Source organism: Grus americana, chromosome 1 (assembly GCF_028858705.1).
Source record: "Grus americana isolate bGruAme1 chromosome 1, bGruAme1.mat, whole genome shotgun sequence".
NCBI classification, from domain to species: domain Eukaryota; kingdom Metazoa; phylum Chordata; class Aves; order Gruiformes; family Gruidae; genus Grus; species Grus americana.
Genome location: NC_072852.1, coordinates 197,632,234 through 197,650,153, shown reverse-complemented (window position 1 = coordinate 197,650,153; position 17,920 = coordinate 197,632,234). Strand labels below are relative to the sequence as shown.

The window sequence follows — 17,920 nt, the reverse complement described above, 5'->3', positions numbered from 1 at the left end:
AAAATACTGTCCACCTACAACACAAATTCCAATAAAATGGTTATTGGCAGGTAATGAACCACAGAGGAAAGAGCATCTTCTTCCAGATAGTCTACACCCTGCCAGACTCTGGCAAATAACCCATTCTGTCCCCCTTCCTCTATTGCAGACTTGTTTATTCCTTGCAGACTCAAAAGCAACAAAAAATATTAAAATTGACACGTATTTGTTGGCAATTGCCACTGCTAGGAATGACTACATTGCATAATGCCTATAGAGGTCAGAGAGCAGCCTTTATGTAGATACTGTTCTTCTTTGACTAACTCTTCTATAATGAATTATAAAACTAATGATTTACAACAGCATTTCAGATAAGCATGGAAGCATCTCTGCATCCAAAACCAGCAAAGTTTTAACACCGCTGATCCTAGTCCTAACAACTTCAATGTTCTATTCCCATATCCAGTTGGTACAAATTGCCATTTCCCTGACATCCCCAGGTAGCTCAGGAAGCAAAAGTGGCTCTGCTGCTGCACTGCTCACATCTGACTGCTTTTGTCTAAGTCTAGCAAGAACTAGGGGAAAAAAAAATATCTTATTAACACCGCGTAACTGTTGCCCAGCAGAGACGCTGGTACCCACTCAACTGAGAAGCTGGACGCAACACCTGATTTGCTTTCATCCTGAGAGTTTCCTGTATTTTTACTTATGTTTTTAAGCCAAGAATATAAAGGTGCTATGTAAGAAAGCCCCAGGCAAACTTCTCTTTTCTAGTCAAATAAACACTGTTCCCTGAAGCGAACACTAAGTTTCAAAGACCTTTTTTTCCAAGAGTTTTAAAAACACATCACTTAGTTCCCTATCAGTTTACCCCATGTGTACATCAGAAGTTTTTATTAAAGTTTATCTAATAAATATGATACCCACCTCAATTACTAAAAATAATTTTAATAAGAAAACTCCACAAAATCATCAAGATCATGTTTCTCTTTAAAATTAAACCACCAAAGTTATTTCCCTAAAGATTTAGTTGTACAATAGATTTATTTTATTAATATTTACTAAACCTATTAACTCTGTCTACTGAATTGTAGAGTTTGTCTGTCAAGCTCTGGATAAAACTATAAATCCCTTGAGAACTTGATAATATTAAACCTACTGTAGACAGAACAATTAAGTTTCAATTACTTGAAAAGAAAGAAGTTTTCAAAAAATCAGCTAGTTAATTTTTGAACCCATTCCTCCTTTTCCTTATAAGTTGGGAAATATTAATTCTATAATGAAGACATAAATATTACCGTACCAACCTAGATCTTACAAAGCCTCTTAACTATTCATTGGTTTTTTTCATCCACATTTTCCCCGACTTCTACCAACTAAGCTCCACACCCAAAAGCACAGGCTTTGCTGACCTTTTTCCCCACTGAGAACACAGAATACTTGAAGCCAGACAACGTTGGTCACCATTAGCCACATAAATGGTCCCCAGTTGTACTGCAGAATTTGATACTTTGTCTTTCTACAAATAGCTGTATCTTGTTATTTCAGTGAATTCTATACTTTAGCTACAAGAACTTGAATTAATAACAGACACCAAATTCCTCCATCTTTCCAGAGGAAAGCTTTCTTGTGATGTGTCAGTTTTACTGGACACAGAAAACAGACAAAGATTTTATGTCGAGCTTTCCACTAAGCACTCACCACCATTTTTCAGTCTTTTGCTGCAATTTGGATATTGTCAATCCCTTACAGCTATGATCCCGGCTGAAAAACATTTCAATCTTTAGTTGTCTCAGGGGTCACCTTCTCTTTTCTGGAGTGCCACAGCAGATCAGAGTTGAATAATGAATACAGGCTGTACATATTAGCCTAAAGAGGCAGCGAGTGCTTAAACAGAGAAGGTCTGTATAAGCATTGATTTCCACCCTACAGTCACTGTTACCTGGGCCAGCAGAGGCCACAAATTAGAATATACCACAGCTGAACAGCTCTTGCCTCAAAGATAAGATTTGCTCCCAGGGATTTATCTAAGGGATGTCAATGCCCTGTGGCCATACTTCAAACAAGAGGGACGTGCAGGTAGACTGAACTATCAATCCAGGGTACCTTTCTGGGATGAAGAAGTTATTTATCTGAAACATTAAAGTAAGAAAATGTAAAACCACCTTATATTGAACAATTCTCTTTACCTGACCAGAAAGGAGCACCAAAGGATCCAAAGACACATGCCTTGAACAAACACATTACCAAAGTGATGGACTAGATAACCAGGCTTTCACCTTTAATATCTGTTACGTGTAACTTTGTTACATGCATTGCCATACTGGATCACTTAAAAAGTATTTTTGCATAAAGCCTTTCATCAAAATAGCATCAGATGATGTACTCCCTTCATACCACATCAGCACTGAAGTTACAGCATAACCAGCTCTAATAAAATAATCTATTAATCAAATCAAAGCTATAGCTTACAAACTTCAATTTAAGGTGAGATAAACTAGCATAGGTGCTTGTTATGAAGCACCGCATCACAAGAAAGGCAATTTCCTTGATAAAGACTTGAAGTCCACAGCACATAGAAAATAATTCTGGTTTAGTTATTTCAGACCATCTGTGGATACTACTAGGCAGACACCCAGCTACCCATTCCATGCACTTGCCCCCTTGTCAGCTGTAATATTGTAACTTGAATAAGACTCAGCCTCTAAATGCACACAGTGATCCCACATACTAGTCTACTCACTAGCAAGTATTTAATTAAACCCAGTTTATTAGATATGGAACTGCAAGTCCCTAATTACAAAACAAAGTTTGAGTCTGAGACATTGCGATAAATTTGGAACGTATCAGGAGATGAAAAGAGTTAAGTCAGGCTTACAGGGCAGGCAAAACCAAGGCTTTACAGCCATTTTGACAGAACTGCTTCCCAAAACAGGTTTTCCAGACAGACGAGAGACCTGCATCAAATTAACCCCCAATGAAATGGCAACGCATAGGGGGAAAGAACTGCCCGTGCCAGAAGCACCTTGTATTCTTCATCTCAGCCAGAAGCTATCAATGGTTAACAATTAGAGCAACCAAAAATGTGAGTCCTTTAAGAGGCTGTCACATGTTCGTGGCATACACATTACTATTTAAACAAAATTTGCACCAGTATCTCATATCAGCACTGTTGTGGAAAGTGAGAGCGAGGTTTGAGCAATTTTTTTTTTTAATTATTGAAATAATGTACAACTGTGTCTGAAGAACTCCCCATCATTTCAACAATGTCATCCTGAAGTAAGTTACAAGAGGATGTGATCCAGTTTCTCTCAAGTCCCAACACAAAGAATTGCTGCCCATAATGAACAAGTGCTATTAGAACAGAGCTTACAATTTTAATCTCAACTATTAGGATGCAGTAACAAACTGCCATGAGACACTGGGCAGCACAGGTTGTCTGTGGGTCACTGTATGTAGAAGATACATGTCACCATAAAGACAACAGACATTATACATCACATTTTTTTCTTCAGACTTCTCAGTGGCTCAAGGTCACAGCGCATACCCAACCATGCCATAAGCACTGGTGCAGCCACAGCTGACAGCAGGCCTATTTCCAAAGAACTCATTTGTTATCTCATTTATGGACCCTACTGTGGTTGTACTTAGGTCAACAGCAAAACATTTACCCACAGAACTAGGTAACTCTGCAAGCTGTTACATTTGTTCTTTTAATTTGCTAATTAAAGTTATTTATGCAATATGTTGTATTAAAAACAAATTGGAGGAGTCTTTTGGGTTTTTTTGAGAGCATATTCAAAATTAACAATAGGCTTCTCCCAATGACACGGCTTGTTCATGACAAGCTAGTAATACATTCCTCAACAAAGAATAATGCAGGTGGTCTACTCTGCCACAGACAGACGCTGTCACAACATGACTATAGCGGAGTCTTTTTGCTTTAAAGTTTGACTGGGTTTAAAATGTTAACATTTAACCTTACTCCCATAAGACTAACAGGGTGAAATAAACGGGATTATCTTACATTGCTTATTTGAGCAAATAGCAAAGGTGCATGAGAGTTGCCTTGACATATAGAAACACTCTGCTTTTGCAAGAATACACTTTTCTATCAAATCCAAGGCAAACTGTACAAAGTCTAAACTCTGCGACAGCTCCCATATATGCCCAAGTTAGAGATTTATGGACAGGGTGGGAAGGGAAGTGAAAAGGTTGGAAAACTACGAATTCAGAAAACAAATTGATTATGTTCTCCACAGCTAGTTTTGCCACACAAATAATCTCTCACAGGATGTTTACAATGCTGCACTTAGAAGGAAGAAAACTGAAGCTCTCCCAGGATATACACATCTCACAGCAGAACAAGAGACTCATAGCTGACCAGGAGGCTTGGCCACAGCTTGAGGAGCATGCTTCACTGACTAAGCCGAATTTATTTTGTGACATACATTTTACTTGAGAGGCATTCCATGAAATACAGCCAGCCTACCAAGAAACATGCTCATAGAACTTGTTACCATTACTCAACTCAAACTCACTATCTACTTTTTATCATGGTGGGGTAGGAGGGAGAACATAGTCTTCTGTGGATTTTTATTGTCTTCCTTAATTAGCCTATTTCTGGGTAGAAGGAAAAAGAACTACCTGAGAGGAGCACAGGATTCAAGTTAACAAGAATTAAAGAGATTACACCAATTCTAAGCTTATGAAGCAATTTGTCTCTACGAGTCTTACCACCACAACTCTGGTGTCCGTCAGGGCTGTCAAGAGCTTCACTAGTGTACTCTTACCTTGCCTGGCTAGCTTGAAAAAAAAAACAATGACCAGTGTACATATGACCACAACCCAGCACGATGGAAGCTTCAAGAGGACATCCGAATCACCTCAGCTCTGATTAACACTCATTCACAATGCTCTCCAGAAAAAGCATTAAGTTCTGACATTTCAGAACTGTGATTTTAAGCCTACATAGAACACCAGTTATAGTAACTTTAGGATTTGGGAATTATTTGAAAACACAAGATATCCAAATCAGTTTTGTCTTGAAACTATGGACAAGAGACTGCACTCACAACCTAGCTTCAATCAGCTAGTCTTCTCTAACAAATCACTTTAAATATGAAACAGAGCAAAACTGACCCTCTAGCATCACTACCTCAGTTAAGTGACTGGAGTTACATATGTGAAGACACACTTTTGCACATTTCTCAGTAAAAAAATAAGCATACATCATTGTGGCAAAGGCACATAAAAACTCTAGAAATTTCTAAAAGATTTGTCTGATCAGTTCTACTCTGTGCAGAAGGCCTACATTATGTGTTCAAGTATTAACTTCATACAGCTGGACAATTGCTTAATTCTAGTTTCTGACAGACTGCCCAGAAAAATTCAGTGGGACTTTTTCTAGCTTCAGCTAAACATAAAACATCTTTTTGCTTAATTCTCATGTGAAGGAAATTTATTTCTTTATGTGATAGACAAGCAGGCTTGAAGTAATCAAGCTTCAGCTACAAGAACGATGCTCAAATTCTTAACAAAAATAAACTAATCTTCATAAAAAGGTTTAACAAAGTAGTAAGTCAGTATTATGGGAACCAAAAGAGTAAGACCACAGATACCTATAGCTCTATCTTAATTTTCTGAGGACATGATCAAGACATACCCTAATTCTTAAGCTGAAGCAGTAGTTCTCCACTATCTTCATTAAGTTAACAGTGCAGGTGAATCAATCCTATGGCATTAGGCTGGCCCTGCACCAAGAAAGGAAGACTGCTTATGCTTAAAAAACCCACACGAACTTGCATGAGCAAGGACTCCTCCTCCCCTTCAATGACAGCAGAGGATCAGATATGAAAATAAGTACCTTGAGAGAAGAAAAAATTTAGTTCTTACCCTTCAATACAAAAAACAAATCTGAATTGTTTCTACAGATGTGTAATATTAAACCATGTCAATCAAGAGGGGTCAGTATCCATAACACTTACCTACAGATCAGATACCTTAGTCTTATTCCCCTGAAACCCACACCATCATGCTTTAACATAAGCAAAAACTACATTTTGTGGGTAGTTTCTCATTTAACAAAATCTTGCTTTCACTTCATTATGCATCCTTATATTCCCATGGTCTCTTGCACTTATCAGAAAGTGTATCAGTATGCTGCAGAGAATCCCATCTTCAAAGCAAACAGATACTTCCATCACCATCCAGCTGAAGCCATTACTACATTGTTACTTACACAACAGAAAACAGATTTGGATAACACTCATGGATCATCTATTGAGAGATGAGTCTTCACATATGTGAAGATCATTAGCAGTTTTAAGAGGAAAAGTGTTTGTTCCCAGTCATTTGCCTCTAACATACGAGAACTCTTACAAATGAGACAGCAAATTTAAGATGGAATTCAAGGAACACGCTCTTTCTTTCCACTTCTATGTAAGATGATCTAGTCTGTCCTATAGCATGGACAAGGCATTAGCAGGATGAGCCCCCAGCTGCTAAAATACCTGCAGCCTAAAGCTGAAGAATCTTTTCTGGGTCTTGTCAAATGTGATCACTATTAGAGTTGAAGACATGAAGGGAAAAGTAACTTAGAAAAGCAAGTATTTGGGTTAGTTTGGGGGTTTGGGGGGGGTTGTGGTTTGTTTGGGTTTTTGTTGGGGTTTTTTTTTTTTTTAGATAGCCCTCCCCAGCCCTCCTCAATTTCCAGTTATGGAAAGAAGAGTTATTTAGAAACCTGGTCTTCGACCTCCTAAAGGGCCTTGCATTCCCTCAGGTCCAAGTGCCCCCATTTCATCCCAACCAACTATCACAGTGCCAGAAAACACTAACAGAAAAAACACCACCACAGATAAGGGAAAATAGTCATTAGTGAATGCTGAAGAGGGAAAGCAGGATGAAAGAAATACCAGCTTAACTCATTCACCACTCACGGCTCAGACCTCTTAGTATTACTTCCTGAAAAACTGGTAATCTATACTTAAGTTACACAGTCTTGTGTATACTTAAACCTACAGGTCCGGGTAACACCTATGTTCTTTCATTTGTAATTTTACATAGTACGCTCAAATCAAAGCGGCTTTTCCACACAAAGAGCTGTGTATTTTCCACATACACATAACCAACTTTCTATGCAGATTAGCAAATACCTGGAGCTATGAAAGATTCTATTTGTTCCTCAAAAACAAACAAGAAAACACACTAAATCTCTTCTACCTAATATTTTTGAAGATTTATCTGATTACTAAACCCTGTTCTTTGTGCAACTACTTATTAGCTTGATATCTGTTCCTAGATTAAGAAAAAGAGAAATTTGAGCAATAAAAAGAATTTGGTACAATAAAATATATTCTTTCCATAGTTTTCCTAATTAGCTTCCTTTGCAAATTCCCAGTACTACACAGAAGAGCTGATTACAATTCCAGGCTGACTGCTAATTAGAGTAACTTATTAGCCACAAGACACCAGAGGAGCATCCCAGATGCTTCTCTGAAAGGGCTGATGGTTAGCTAAAACTGAGCTTTGCCCACACTGATCAGTTTTCCAGAATACCAAGCTTTGTCTGAAAGCATTTGGGCAGATGATAATGGGAGGAAAAAAATCCCAATTTCCTCTTATGCAACACACAAGATGTAATCTTCAAATCACCTACAAAGCATCAGCAGTACAGGACTTGTTCTCGTCTTCCCAGCAGTTATCTATACACCTTAGTGTCTCTTAGTAGGACTGAGGTACACATGAGACCAAAGCTTTGGAGTTCCCAGTAGCAGGTAAATTTGGTTTTAGTCTGAAAAGCTGACAAAAACTTTACCCCCATTCTTTGGGAGTAATCAGCATGACACCACTGACAAGGCTCAGACGTCTTTCCCCCCACACCCCCCAACAAGAATGCCAGGATCCAAAAAGCAACACCTTCAAAGTTTCTCAGAGCTTTACAGGCACTGCCTCCTACAGTTGAACTCTTTGAAATATAGATTCACATAAAACAACTCACATATTGTGTATGTTAAAGAAATTCCTGCAGTGAAGTTAATACCTTTCCTACAGAAGCCATAATGCTACACAAATCTTTGTCCCGATAGGTATAGTACAGGAAACACTACTGGAACCATATTCTTTGCTTGAAAACAGACATGCTGATAGACAATTTATTTTTAACGGCCTACTCCTCAGGTTCTCCTCCTTTCCACAGGCAGTCTGAGTTCTCCCAATGGTTAGTTAGAAAGAGTTTTAGGCAGCAACTCAGACCTGCTTATTTTAGTGTATGGGTAAATCCAGTGACCAAATCAGAGCTCCACTTCTTAAGAAACCCAGAGCAGTTTAGATGCACAATTGCCAGATAATCCCAGATCTACGGAGCTATCAGTATTTAAATACAATGAATAATGATGCCTGTTAAAGATCATGGTGCTTAGTTACTGGCTGGGGTTAAACCACGACATCTCCTTAATAGATTTTTTTGTAAACTCTGTTCAGAAGCATGGGAAGGAAACATGCCCATAAGAACAAATGTCGTGAAAGTTATCGGATAAATCCAGTAATATTCTCATACTTAAGAGATTTTCCTTATAGGTTATAGAACCTTCACAGTAACGCTACCCTACAGAAGAGCAAAAATAAGAAAAACTAACCAAGTTTTCCAGGTCCTCACTCTTCACCAGTAGAATACAAAATGTAACTGCATGTACAGCTTCCCTGCAGATATTAAGACCCAGTTTGGGAAGTCAACACACCGACAGCAGAAAAGTTACACTGAATATTTTTGGGGGTTTTGTGGTGGGTTTTTTTTTTTTTCCTTCTCAGAGTACTATACAACATCATGGTAGCACAAACTGGCTTATCCATGCTCATGTTCAATAGCTCATCCAAATGGTGAAGCATGCAAAAGATACAGCTGACCAAGCTGAGAAGTGAGGGTGGCCAGCTTCCACTTCTATGCTTATACTTTTAGTCAGATTACCATCACTAGACGCTGGTATTGAGGGTTCTTACAGTGGAGTATCGGTTTGTTGCTACTTACACATGTGTAACACAGGAGGATGACTGTCAGTCCAGGCACACGAGTTCTGCAGGACACATTCACCGTGTAGCTCCATTTATATCAACGGAAGTACTTTACAGCAAAATATTATCCACAGGTTCAGAACTGGGTCCCTCCAATTTTGTCCTTCCACTACTGTTAATACAACCCAATGTGCCAACCAGCTGACCCCAGCTCTCCTTCCTACAGCATTGAGGACAGGAGGGGAAACACCCCCAACATTCCTCAGCTGTAGTATCCACTACTCTCATCTGAGGCTTTCTAGGGCCTCTCTGGGTCATCCCATTTCCCCTTCTTCAGATTTCCCTCTAACTGCTCTGATGCCAGTGAAAGAAATTTGTCCAGGTTAGGAGCTGCACAATTAGACTTTATGGTGTTTCCAATTTAATTAAACAGAAAACTGAATCCAAGAATTACACTCAAAGTAAATCTTGTGCTCAAAATACTTTCAATTGAAAAAAGCTTTATTAGGAAAAGGAAAGAAAAACCAAGTGAGCATATGTATGCATGTAGTTAAGTCTATGAGGGATAAACATTTGCAGATTATTATGCTAAGTTTTGAGAACTCAGCTGAATCAAGCCAGGGATTAGTCTTTTCTATTCCCAGTAGCTCTCTGAAGAGAACAGGAATGATTGATTTTTTTCCCCTCAAGTGCATGATTTGGAAAAAAAAAACCCAGCTCTCAAAAACAAGCCAAGACAGTTGTTCGATCACATCTCACCTGCTGCTGCATGCCAAGGAGCAGAAGTGGGGGAAAAAAGTCACACAGGGACTGCACAAAGGGGAAAGTCTATCAATATTTAAAGGCTCTAAGCTCAACTTGGATCTTGTAAAAATTCATTTTTAGCATTAATGGATTTCAGAGTGGAATATATTAAATATAATGCTACAGAATTTCAGTGTGAGAATCTTCTATTGATAGATTTTAGGCTAAGTTGAACAGAAGTTGTATTTCTGTTACAGGTGCAACATACAAAATAAGTATTACTGTGGAGATCTAACACTGAAAAATTGGCAATAAGTAGCTAAAGACACCTTAGAATTAAAACTCAGTAGCAATTATTAACAAAACACATAAGAACTTTAGATTGAGGCTTATGCAAAATTCAGTTCTACATTAAAAATGGCGATAAGAGTACTTGAGAAAAAACAGAATTACTTCTGTTTGAAAACAAGATTGATATACTACAAAGCATTTTTGATGTACCAGTTCAGAAACTCCACAAGTTTGTGCTCCTGTTCTGGAAAAACATGTTATCAGAGCCAAAGCATCACAGTCACCTTCACTATTAGATACATCTTCATGATGTACCATGTAATCACCCATTTTCTTCACTTAAAAGACCAGCAACTATATATCAACAAGGGATTTTTGGTCATCTAACATGCCATGGTTCTCCATTTCTTTGTCTGTTTTTTCCCATTAGTTTTTATGTTTATTGAAAAAACTTCTAATACTGTTGTCTTTAGTTTACAGCTGGATTCTATAACCAAAGCCTTCCACACGTGAAATTATTGAAACATCTAGTAGATGAGGGGACAGAAGAGCAAAATTAGAACATGCAACACATTTTCCACAAAGCTTTTTTTAATGTACACGGGTTTAACTAGACATTGAATAAACTAAGAATAGATACTATTTTACCTGCTGCTTATGCCAAAACCTATCCACTTATTAGTGGCTTGTTAAGGACTCTGCATTACTCAACATGAGCCAACCGTGGCTATGTTTTACAGACTATTTCAAGTAGAAAATCTGCACTTCACGCTGAAATGCTCCAGGAGCACTGATGCACGGTATGTCTACAGTAAATTCTCAACTTTGCACAGGGGATGTTGTTTAACAACTATCACTTTTCACTCCAACAGCAGCCATGACCCCTTCCCTAGAAGCTCTGCCAGAGACATGTACAGTTGAGATTAAGTTTGTCATCTCCAACTCTGACTTATCTAAAGTTACAGGACCAGAACAGAGATTTCTCAGCTTTTTATAACTGCAAAATTTAGGTGATGTTATTTCAAAGAAGCAAAGCTACACAAATGAAAAGCATGAAAAAATCAAGACACCAATCTTTTATGTTTAAGAACTGTTACTGTATTAGCTCACATTTTTGGCTCATGAAAGGGAAACCAGAGGGAATCAGCTAAAATTAGAAGGTGTGGAAGATACATTGCTATGCACAGGTGGAACCCCTCTATTGTTTCTTCCCACTCCCCATTCTGGTGGTAGTGGTACTACTGATCAACACAGCTGAGGTCAAAATCTAGGTGTAAGGCTTTAGATTCAAGATGAGCCATCAGCAACACTACAATTCCAACTTAAAAAATTAGGAGCAGCTGCTGTGCTCTGTATTCCTTAGAGCTCCTCATTCAGCTACATAACTGGAGGTAGCAGGTGGGGAAAAAGATGATGGAGTTTCCTTTTTTATCTAGGGATTTTACAGTACACCTGATAGAAAGTTGATTGCATATCTCCCCTATGTTGGCAGAGGTCAGGCAAAGAAAGGGGAGGGAAGAGTTTCATTCTATGTCAACCCATGTTTGATCAGGGCTTCTCAGTCTAGCATGTCCTTAGACTGAGCCATGTGCAAGATGCATACGAAATGACTCATATTACTAATGGTGTCACCCTTGACCTCTCACGCTTTATGAGTATGACTGACTGTTCTTATTTGAGGAACAGATTCATCTTAACAGCCAGCATTCTGTAGAGTCAGTCTCCCATCCCCACACACTCTTTAAAACACAGAGTCCTCAAGGGTCTCAAAACGGGCTCCACGCCCCCATCTATCCAACCAGAGTGCTTTCTGGCATTGAGACAGTAGGAGACTCCAGTAATATTTTCGTGTGTTTTTACACATGACCAGTGACCCCCTCTACCATCACGGGGTCAATCTGTCAATATACCTTTGACTAGCGCTCATAGTGGAGACTGTTGATTAATCTGCTAACACTTCAACATAGTAAGAGGACAGACTGTCAGTAAAAAGTTCTAGCAGTTTTTATAATTTCTCCTTATCTTAAGCCGTATCATGAAGACTAAGACAACCTCAAATCTTCCTAGACTGTTCAAATCCATTCAGCTTCTCAGTTTATTACTTTTTTTTTTTAATCTGTACCCATTTTCTCATTTGTACTACAGCTGCTTAAGACATAGTTTGTCTAGAAGTTAGAAGTTAACTCTGAGTTAAGACCCAGAAATTAACTTTTATTTTTTGGGTATCACTGCCAAAATATATATTTTGTATTCAGTTTTCCAGACTTGCCATTTCTGCTTCTCAAGTAGTTAACAGAATACTTCAGAACAGGAGCATCATGTTTACTTATGAGAAAGCTTAGAAATTATGAAACTAATGGCTTGCCCTACTATTCCTCACTTGATTTTAATCACCACCTCCTAAACAGCAGAGATGGCTGTTCATTCCTGTTCTCCCCCCACTGCCTCAGAAGACTTCAATCTGAAACTGGGCAATGGATTCAAGATTCAGCATGCAGGTGAGTAGATCTGTCACCTTTTCCCTTTCCTACTCTCCCTTTGATGGGGAAAGGAGTATTTAGCCTCTTCTAACTTATTCAATGAATTTCTTTCCACTGGGGTCCTGTCTATCACTCCAAGTGAAGTTTTGGCACCCTACAGTATTTGCAAAGCTGGCATGTGGGAAAGTGAGAAGAGATGTTTTGGTCAATGACATTTTCTCCCAGTTCAGCTCCCACATTACCTTTCCTTCATACCTCTTGGCTAAAGTTTGGGAAATAGTTGAATATAAAAACCTCAAAGTACATATGCTAAGTACAGAAAAAATTAAAATTAGACCTCAGGAATTTTAAAATAGGAGATTCCCTCTATACTTTCTTGGAGTACACTAGTTCCTATCTTTCAAGATTTTCTGTACCCTGTATTCTTTAGCTCTTACTGCTTTCTTCACTTTCATTTTCTCTCTGGTATCCATTTTTGCTTCTGTAGATCTGTGCTAAGATAAGGGCAGGTTTCACTTTGTTACCATTAGTTTGGCATTTAGTGTATATACTGAGGCAGGGGTTGTCAACTGAAGCTATCAAATAGGCAGCTGACCCTCTGAAAGGGACTCAAAAGCAGCGGGACGGTAAGGAGACTGTCAGCACGCTGTCCCTGAAACCCACATACCCAGCCCATCAACTGCAAGCAGATCAAGCTGAAGAGATATGGTCTCACAATGAGTTCTTGCTAAAGCAGCACTTTTAACATCACATAGGATCTACTGAATCAAAACCAGCTGTCATAAGCCTCCATTTTCTCATGTTTCAAGAGAATAATCAAAGATTTGTCTAAAAAGCAGAAGGATCTAATAGGACTTCAAGAATGTCAAGTGCATAAATAAAATTAGCTAAAACCCCTACTTTCCTAAAGCAATGAAAAACATACCAAGTTTTAAAAATAAAATACAGAAGCCTTTTTGGAGTCTAAAAATCCTACGGTAATGTAGGTAAGCATGTTCCTTTGTACAGTTACATGATACGCATTTCAGTAAACCTACATCAGTTCTGTAAACAAGACGGGGCTGCAATCACACCAGTTACCTAGAGCTCATTCTACACATAGGCCAGGGCCAAGCTGTTCCTCTTGCTGAAGATGGGAAGGGAGGAAAAACAATTGAGATCTAGGCACATTATTGCTCACTTCTTACTGCTTAAGTCCAACCTTTCATCCCAGAAAAGGCAAGTTCATTTTTGCCTCTTATTGAAAGTTCTGAAATCATTTTACTTCCACTGCTGTTTCACATTTAAAGGAAAAGCCCATGGTTGAAGCGCTCACCATTAGGGCATACATAGTAAGCCATGGCATTATTCATCCTGCCGTCTCATGGTCCTTTCAGCCGCTTAACTGAAGTCACAATTTAAAAGCAGGTGCTGAAGCTTAGGCACTAAGTTAGGCACTACCAAGCACCTTCTGCATTGTATTCACTACAGAGGTACCCAAAAATCTCACTATATCACTGTATTCAAAACTAGAAGTAGTAAAAAAAGTCAAGTTAAAATAGCTTGAGGAATATCTTGTCCAACTTCCAGATGTTTTTAAATACCAAGCAATGTTGCTCCATTTTCTTCCTCTGATCTAGCAAGAACTTATTCTATCCCATCTTCAGTTTGCACCCTTTACTTTAGCCCTGGAGAATCTTTTTCTAAGTCTTTTATTATTTCTGAACAGGCATCACAAAAGGCACATTGTTTGTTTCTGCAAATTTAGAGGAACTACTTTTAATTCAGATTGAATTAAGAGCCTTACTTCCAGGGTCAAAAAACTTCAGAGTTTCAAAACATGTGAGATTTTTTTAAAGTGAAAAACAAAGCACAACCATTTTCCTTCTTCTGGGTTGAGTTAACAATACATTCAGAAAAAACCCACCCCAAAGTTTTCTTATTCTTATAATTCTAGCCAACTAATCTTCCTACCTCAGGAAACAAAGACCACCAGCTGCTCATTTTCTGCTGAGGTTCTGAACCTTTCTTCAGGTTAAGAGGTCCAGTTACCCAAGCTTGGCAGAAAGCTGATCAGCACCACAGTATTTTGATCCCACAAAATGGAAACATTTCCCTTAAAGGGGGACCATGAAGTAGAAAAATGGGAGAAAGTGGTCTGAGCAGTCGGGAGTCTTCAGCAAGGCATTTAGATATTTGCCTGAAACAATTTATATATTCTAGTCCACACACTTAATGCAGTTAATGTGAAAAAAATTAAAAAGGAAGTCTTATCCTACTAGAATTATCTGAAAAAGTCTCTAACTATACAGCAACACAGAAAACTTAACTCCTGCAAGAGAACTAACACAGTCTTTATTGCCAGAACTCAGTGAGACTGCTCCCACCAGGGTGCATTATGCTGCATGGAAACTAGCAATCCAGCCTCTGGAAGCAAATCGTCTCCCCTTGGATTCACTGGGATCTACTGAGCTCTGGTGAGCTAGAACACTAGGCCTTGAGATGCCACAGCTTCATACAGAGAACTTGAGTCTGAACTGAAAACACTGTCAAGGCTGCTGTTACATCAGACACAACTGGAAAATAACGCTTATCAGCAATTACTTTGCCACAACAGTACTCTCCTCTTTCACCAGATTTCCAGATATCCAGTAACTCCTTTGATAGTCAAAGATACAGGCTTTGCATCTCCCATCCAGTCAAGCAGGATGAATTGCCAACTCTAAACGCAAGTATCAGATGCTATTATAATCTTTTCATCTATCCTACAAATATCTCTAACAGCAATCAGATATTAATGTGATATCAAATGCTGATATTGATGCTGAAACAGGCAACTGGAAAAAAGATCTTCTGGGAAGATTAATGCTCAAGGGTATGATTTTTCTAGTTAGTTTTTGCTCATATCTGAGGAGCACAGCAACCACTTGCAGGCAATTTTTAGGTCTCCTAAGCTATAGATAGGCAAGGTCACAATGCAGTTTGCTCAAGCATAGATTGGTTACAGTTGTTCCATGCAATGCTGAAGATAGCTTAAGTTGAAATGAGTCTTTTAGCTTGTTGGGTTGTTTTTTTTTTTCCTTTCTTTAAACATGTTACTCCTGTATCTATACCTTAAAGCCTAACTATATTCCTGACGACACAATGCAGGTTTCACAAGTTTGCAGTAGGATCAAACCCATGGACCTGATTAGTTGCTTGTTCTGAGACTTTAGTTTGATCTGTACAGCTTCTGACTGGAGACCTCAGGAGTACATTTTGCACAACCCACCTGTTTTAGCATGAAATGTTTATCTTGCTACCCCTAAAGGCAAGTGAGAGAAATAAAATGAGAAAGATCAACAAATTTCCCTTTTGTTAGCAACACCTCCTTCTGTCAAGAATTACACCAGTTTGCTTACTTACATCTAGTGAATCCTCATTGACCAGGATGAGAGACATACTCTGTGAAATGAGTCTGCAAGAATACCCTGCAAAAGAAAAAAACAAAACAGAAGGACTTAACTTTTTGGAAGAATATTTAAGCTTTAGCTAAACCATCAAAAGGAACATCTATAGCTCAGATTACAGTTTATTTTTTGAGCAGTTACTCCTATCAGGCAGGCTACTGGAAGCATTGGTGTATAGGGGACACTCCAATTTGACAACTTTACTAGCAAAGCCTACATTTTATCCACATTTCCAAAATACATCACTTGAGATGTTTTAACAAAAGAAAATATTGTATTAACTAGATGCAGCAAATACAGGCTATACACTACAAAGTTAAATATTTCTATACCTAAACTTCTTTTTAAATGTACATCAAGGCAGAATTGCCTTCAACACCTTACAAGAACAGATCTGAACACACAGTTATGGCTACGCCATGTGACTGGAAGCACACACATTGAGTCAGTTGGTGCTACCCAGTCCCCTTAGCCCACACTTGGGTTACACAAGGTTTGGTTTTTGGTTTTGGTTTTTTTTTTTTTACTCCTGAGAGTTTAGCATGGGAGGTCCTGAGCTTCATCAAAAACTACACATCAATGACACACACAGAGCTCCTACCAACTCCTGTAGCATGAAGTAATTGTACTGGATTGTTCCTGGTGTAGGACCAGGGCATGAAAGAAAAAGAGCAAGTTGCCATAGTCTGGAGCAGCACTCAGAAGGTAGGTCTTATACATTTGCCAAGACACCAAAATTAAAAGCAAAAACTCAAGACAGTAAAAAGCCTCTTATTATAAAAGTCAGTGACTACAGTACCACTCAGTGGCAGGGAAACGGCAGTTCCTCTGCCACACGATTGTCACTGACATGAGACAGGCATATCCAGGATATATATCTGGTGTTTACAGTATAAAGTTTAATTTCATCTCATATTAATGGCAAGAGACAAATGCAAACTCACAGACTGACCCTACTGCATTATCCTAAAAGCTCATGCAAGTTCTCTTGAGATTGGCACACATAGCTTCCTAAAACAGCAGAGAATTCATTTATTTGAAGCACACCTTTTATTGCTGATTACACAGGAAAAGGAAACACAATAGCATTATTTTGTGTTTCTACTGGGCTTTTGTACAGAAATGAATTGCAGCAAGTTTAGGAAATTGCTGTCACAAAATGAGGTCTCGGGAAGTATTTCACTTTTCTTGAATGGAGACTAGAGGCTACTGCAGTCCAAGAGTAACATCCCAGTGATGAACCACTGCAAGGCCGACAGGTTCTAAAGCAGAACAGCACAGTCAACGTAAAAGGATTAAGTGCCTGTCTCCACATCTCAACAGCAAGAGAACAACTGAGGCATGAATTTATTTTCTGTGGGATTCCTGGTTCCAGAGGAAGGCCATACCGGCTCATCAACTGCAATGTAAATCATTTCCTCCGGGTACAGAATTTTTATAATTGGGCTAGTTTTGTAGGTATAATCCAGAGTTAACATGCCTGCATGAACAGTTTCTGTCAAATTGCATCCCTTCCACAAAGGAAGATGAGGTTGTATCCCATAGCCAGGCACTTTCAGGCAGCAGGTTTGAATACCTGCAGAAGTTTTTATTTTCTTCCATTTTCACAGCTGTGTGGAATATGAACATCAGGTGCAACCTTGTAGACAGATTTTCATCTTGTTTGTGTTAACAAGCTAAGGTTTACTTTCTGCTTTAGAGAGCAACACAGAATGACATTGAACTCACACACCTGTTAAGAAAAAGATGAAATACATTCTAACAAAGTGCAGCCTACAACATGGAAGTTTTGCAGACAGCCTCTGATTCTGCCTGTGAACAAGTCTTCGGTGGTAATACAGAACTGAATAATGAAGCTTCAACAGGTAGAGACAAAACACTGACTTGGGAAAAAAGTCAGTTTGCCATTTTTCAAAGACTGAAGAACCACTTCCTTATTTTTACTGAGGAGAAAGAGTATTACAAACTTAAGCACTTCCCTCCACATCA

The 17,920-nt window shown here is 38.7% G+C and overlaps 1 protein-coding gene across 8 annotated transcripts in view; it reads right to left on the bottom strand.

Annotated features, from left to right (window-relative positions):
• The window catches only part of ATP8A2 (ATPase phospholipid transporting 8A2), a 347,593-nt gene that overhangs the window by 226,934 nt on the left and 102,739 nt on the right, over window positions 1-17,920 (bottom strand). For all 8 annotated transcript variants that reach the window (XM_054809745.1, XM_054809706.1, XM_054809713.1 and 5 more), the window contains one exon: window positions 15,888-15,952. In XM_054809745.1, coding sequence (XP_054665720.1) covers window positions 15,888-15,952 — 65 coding nt within the window. The remainder of the gene's footprint in view (window positions 1-15,887; window positions 15,953-17,920) is intronic.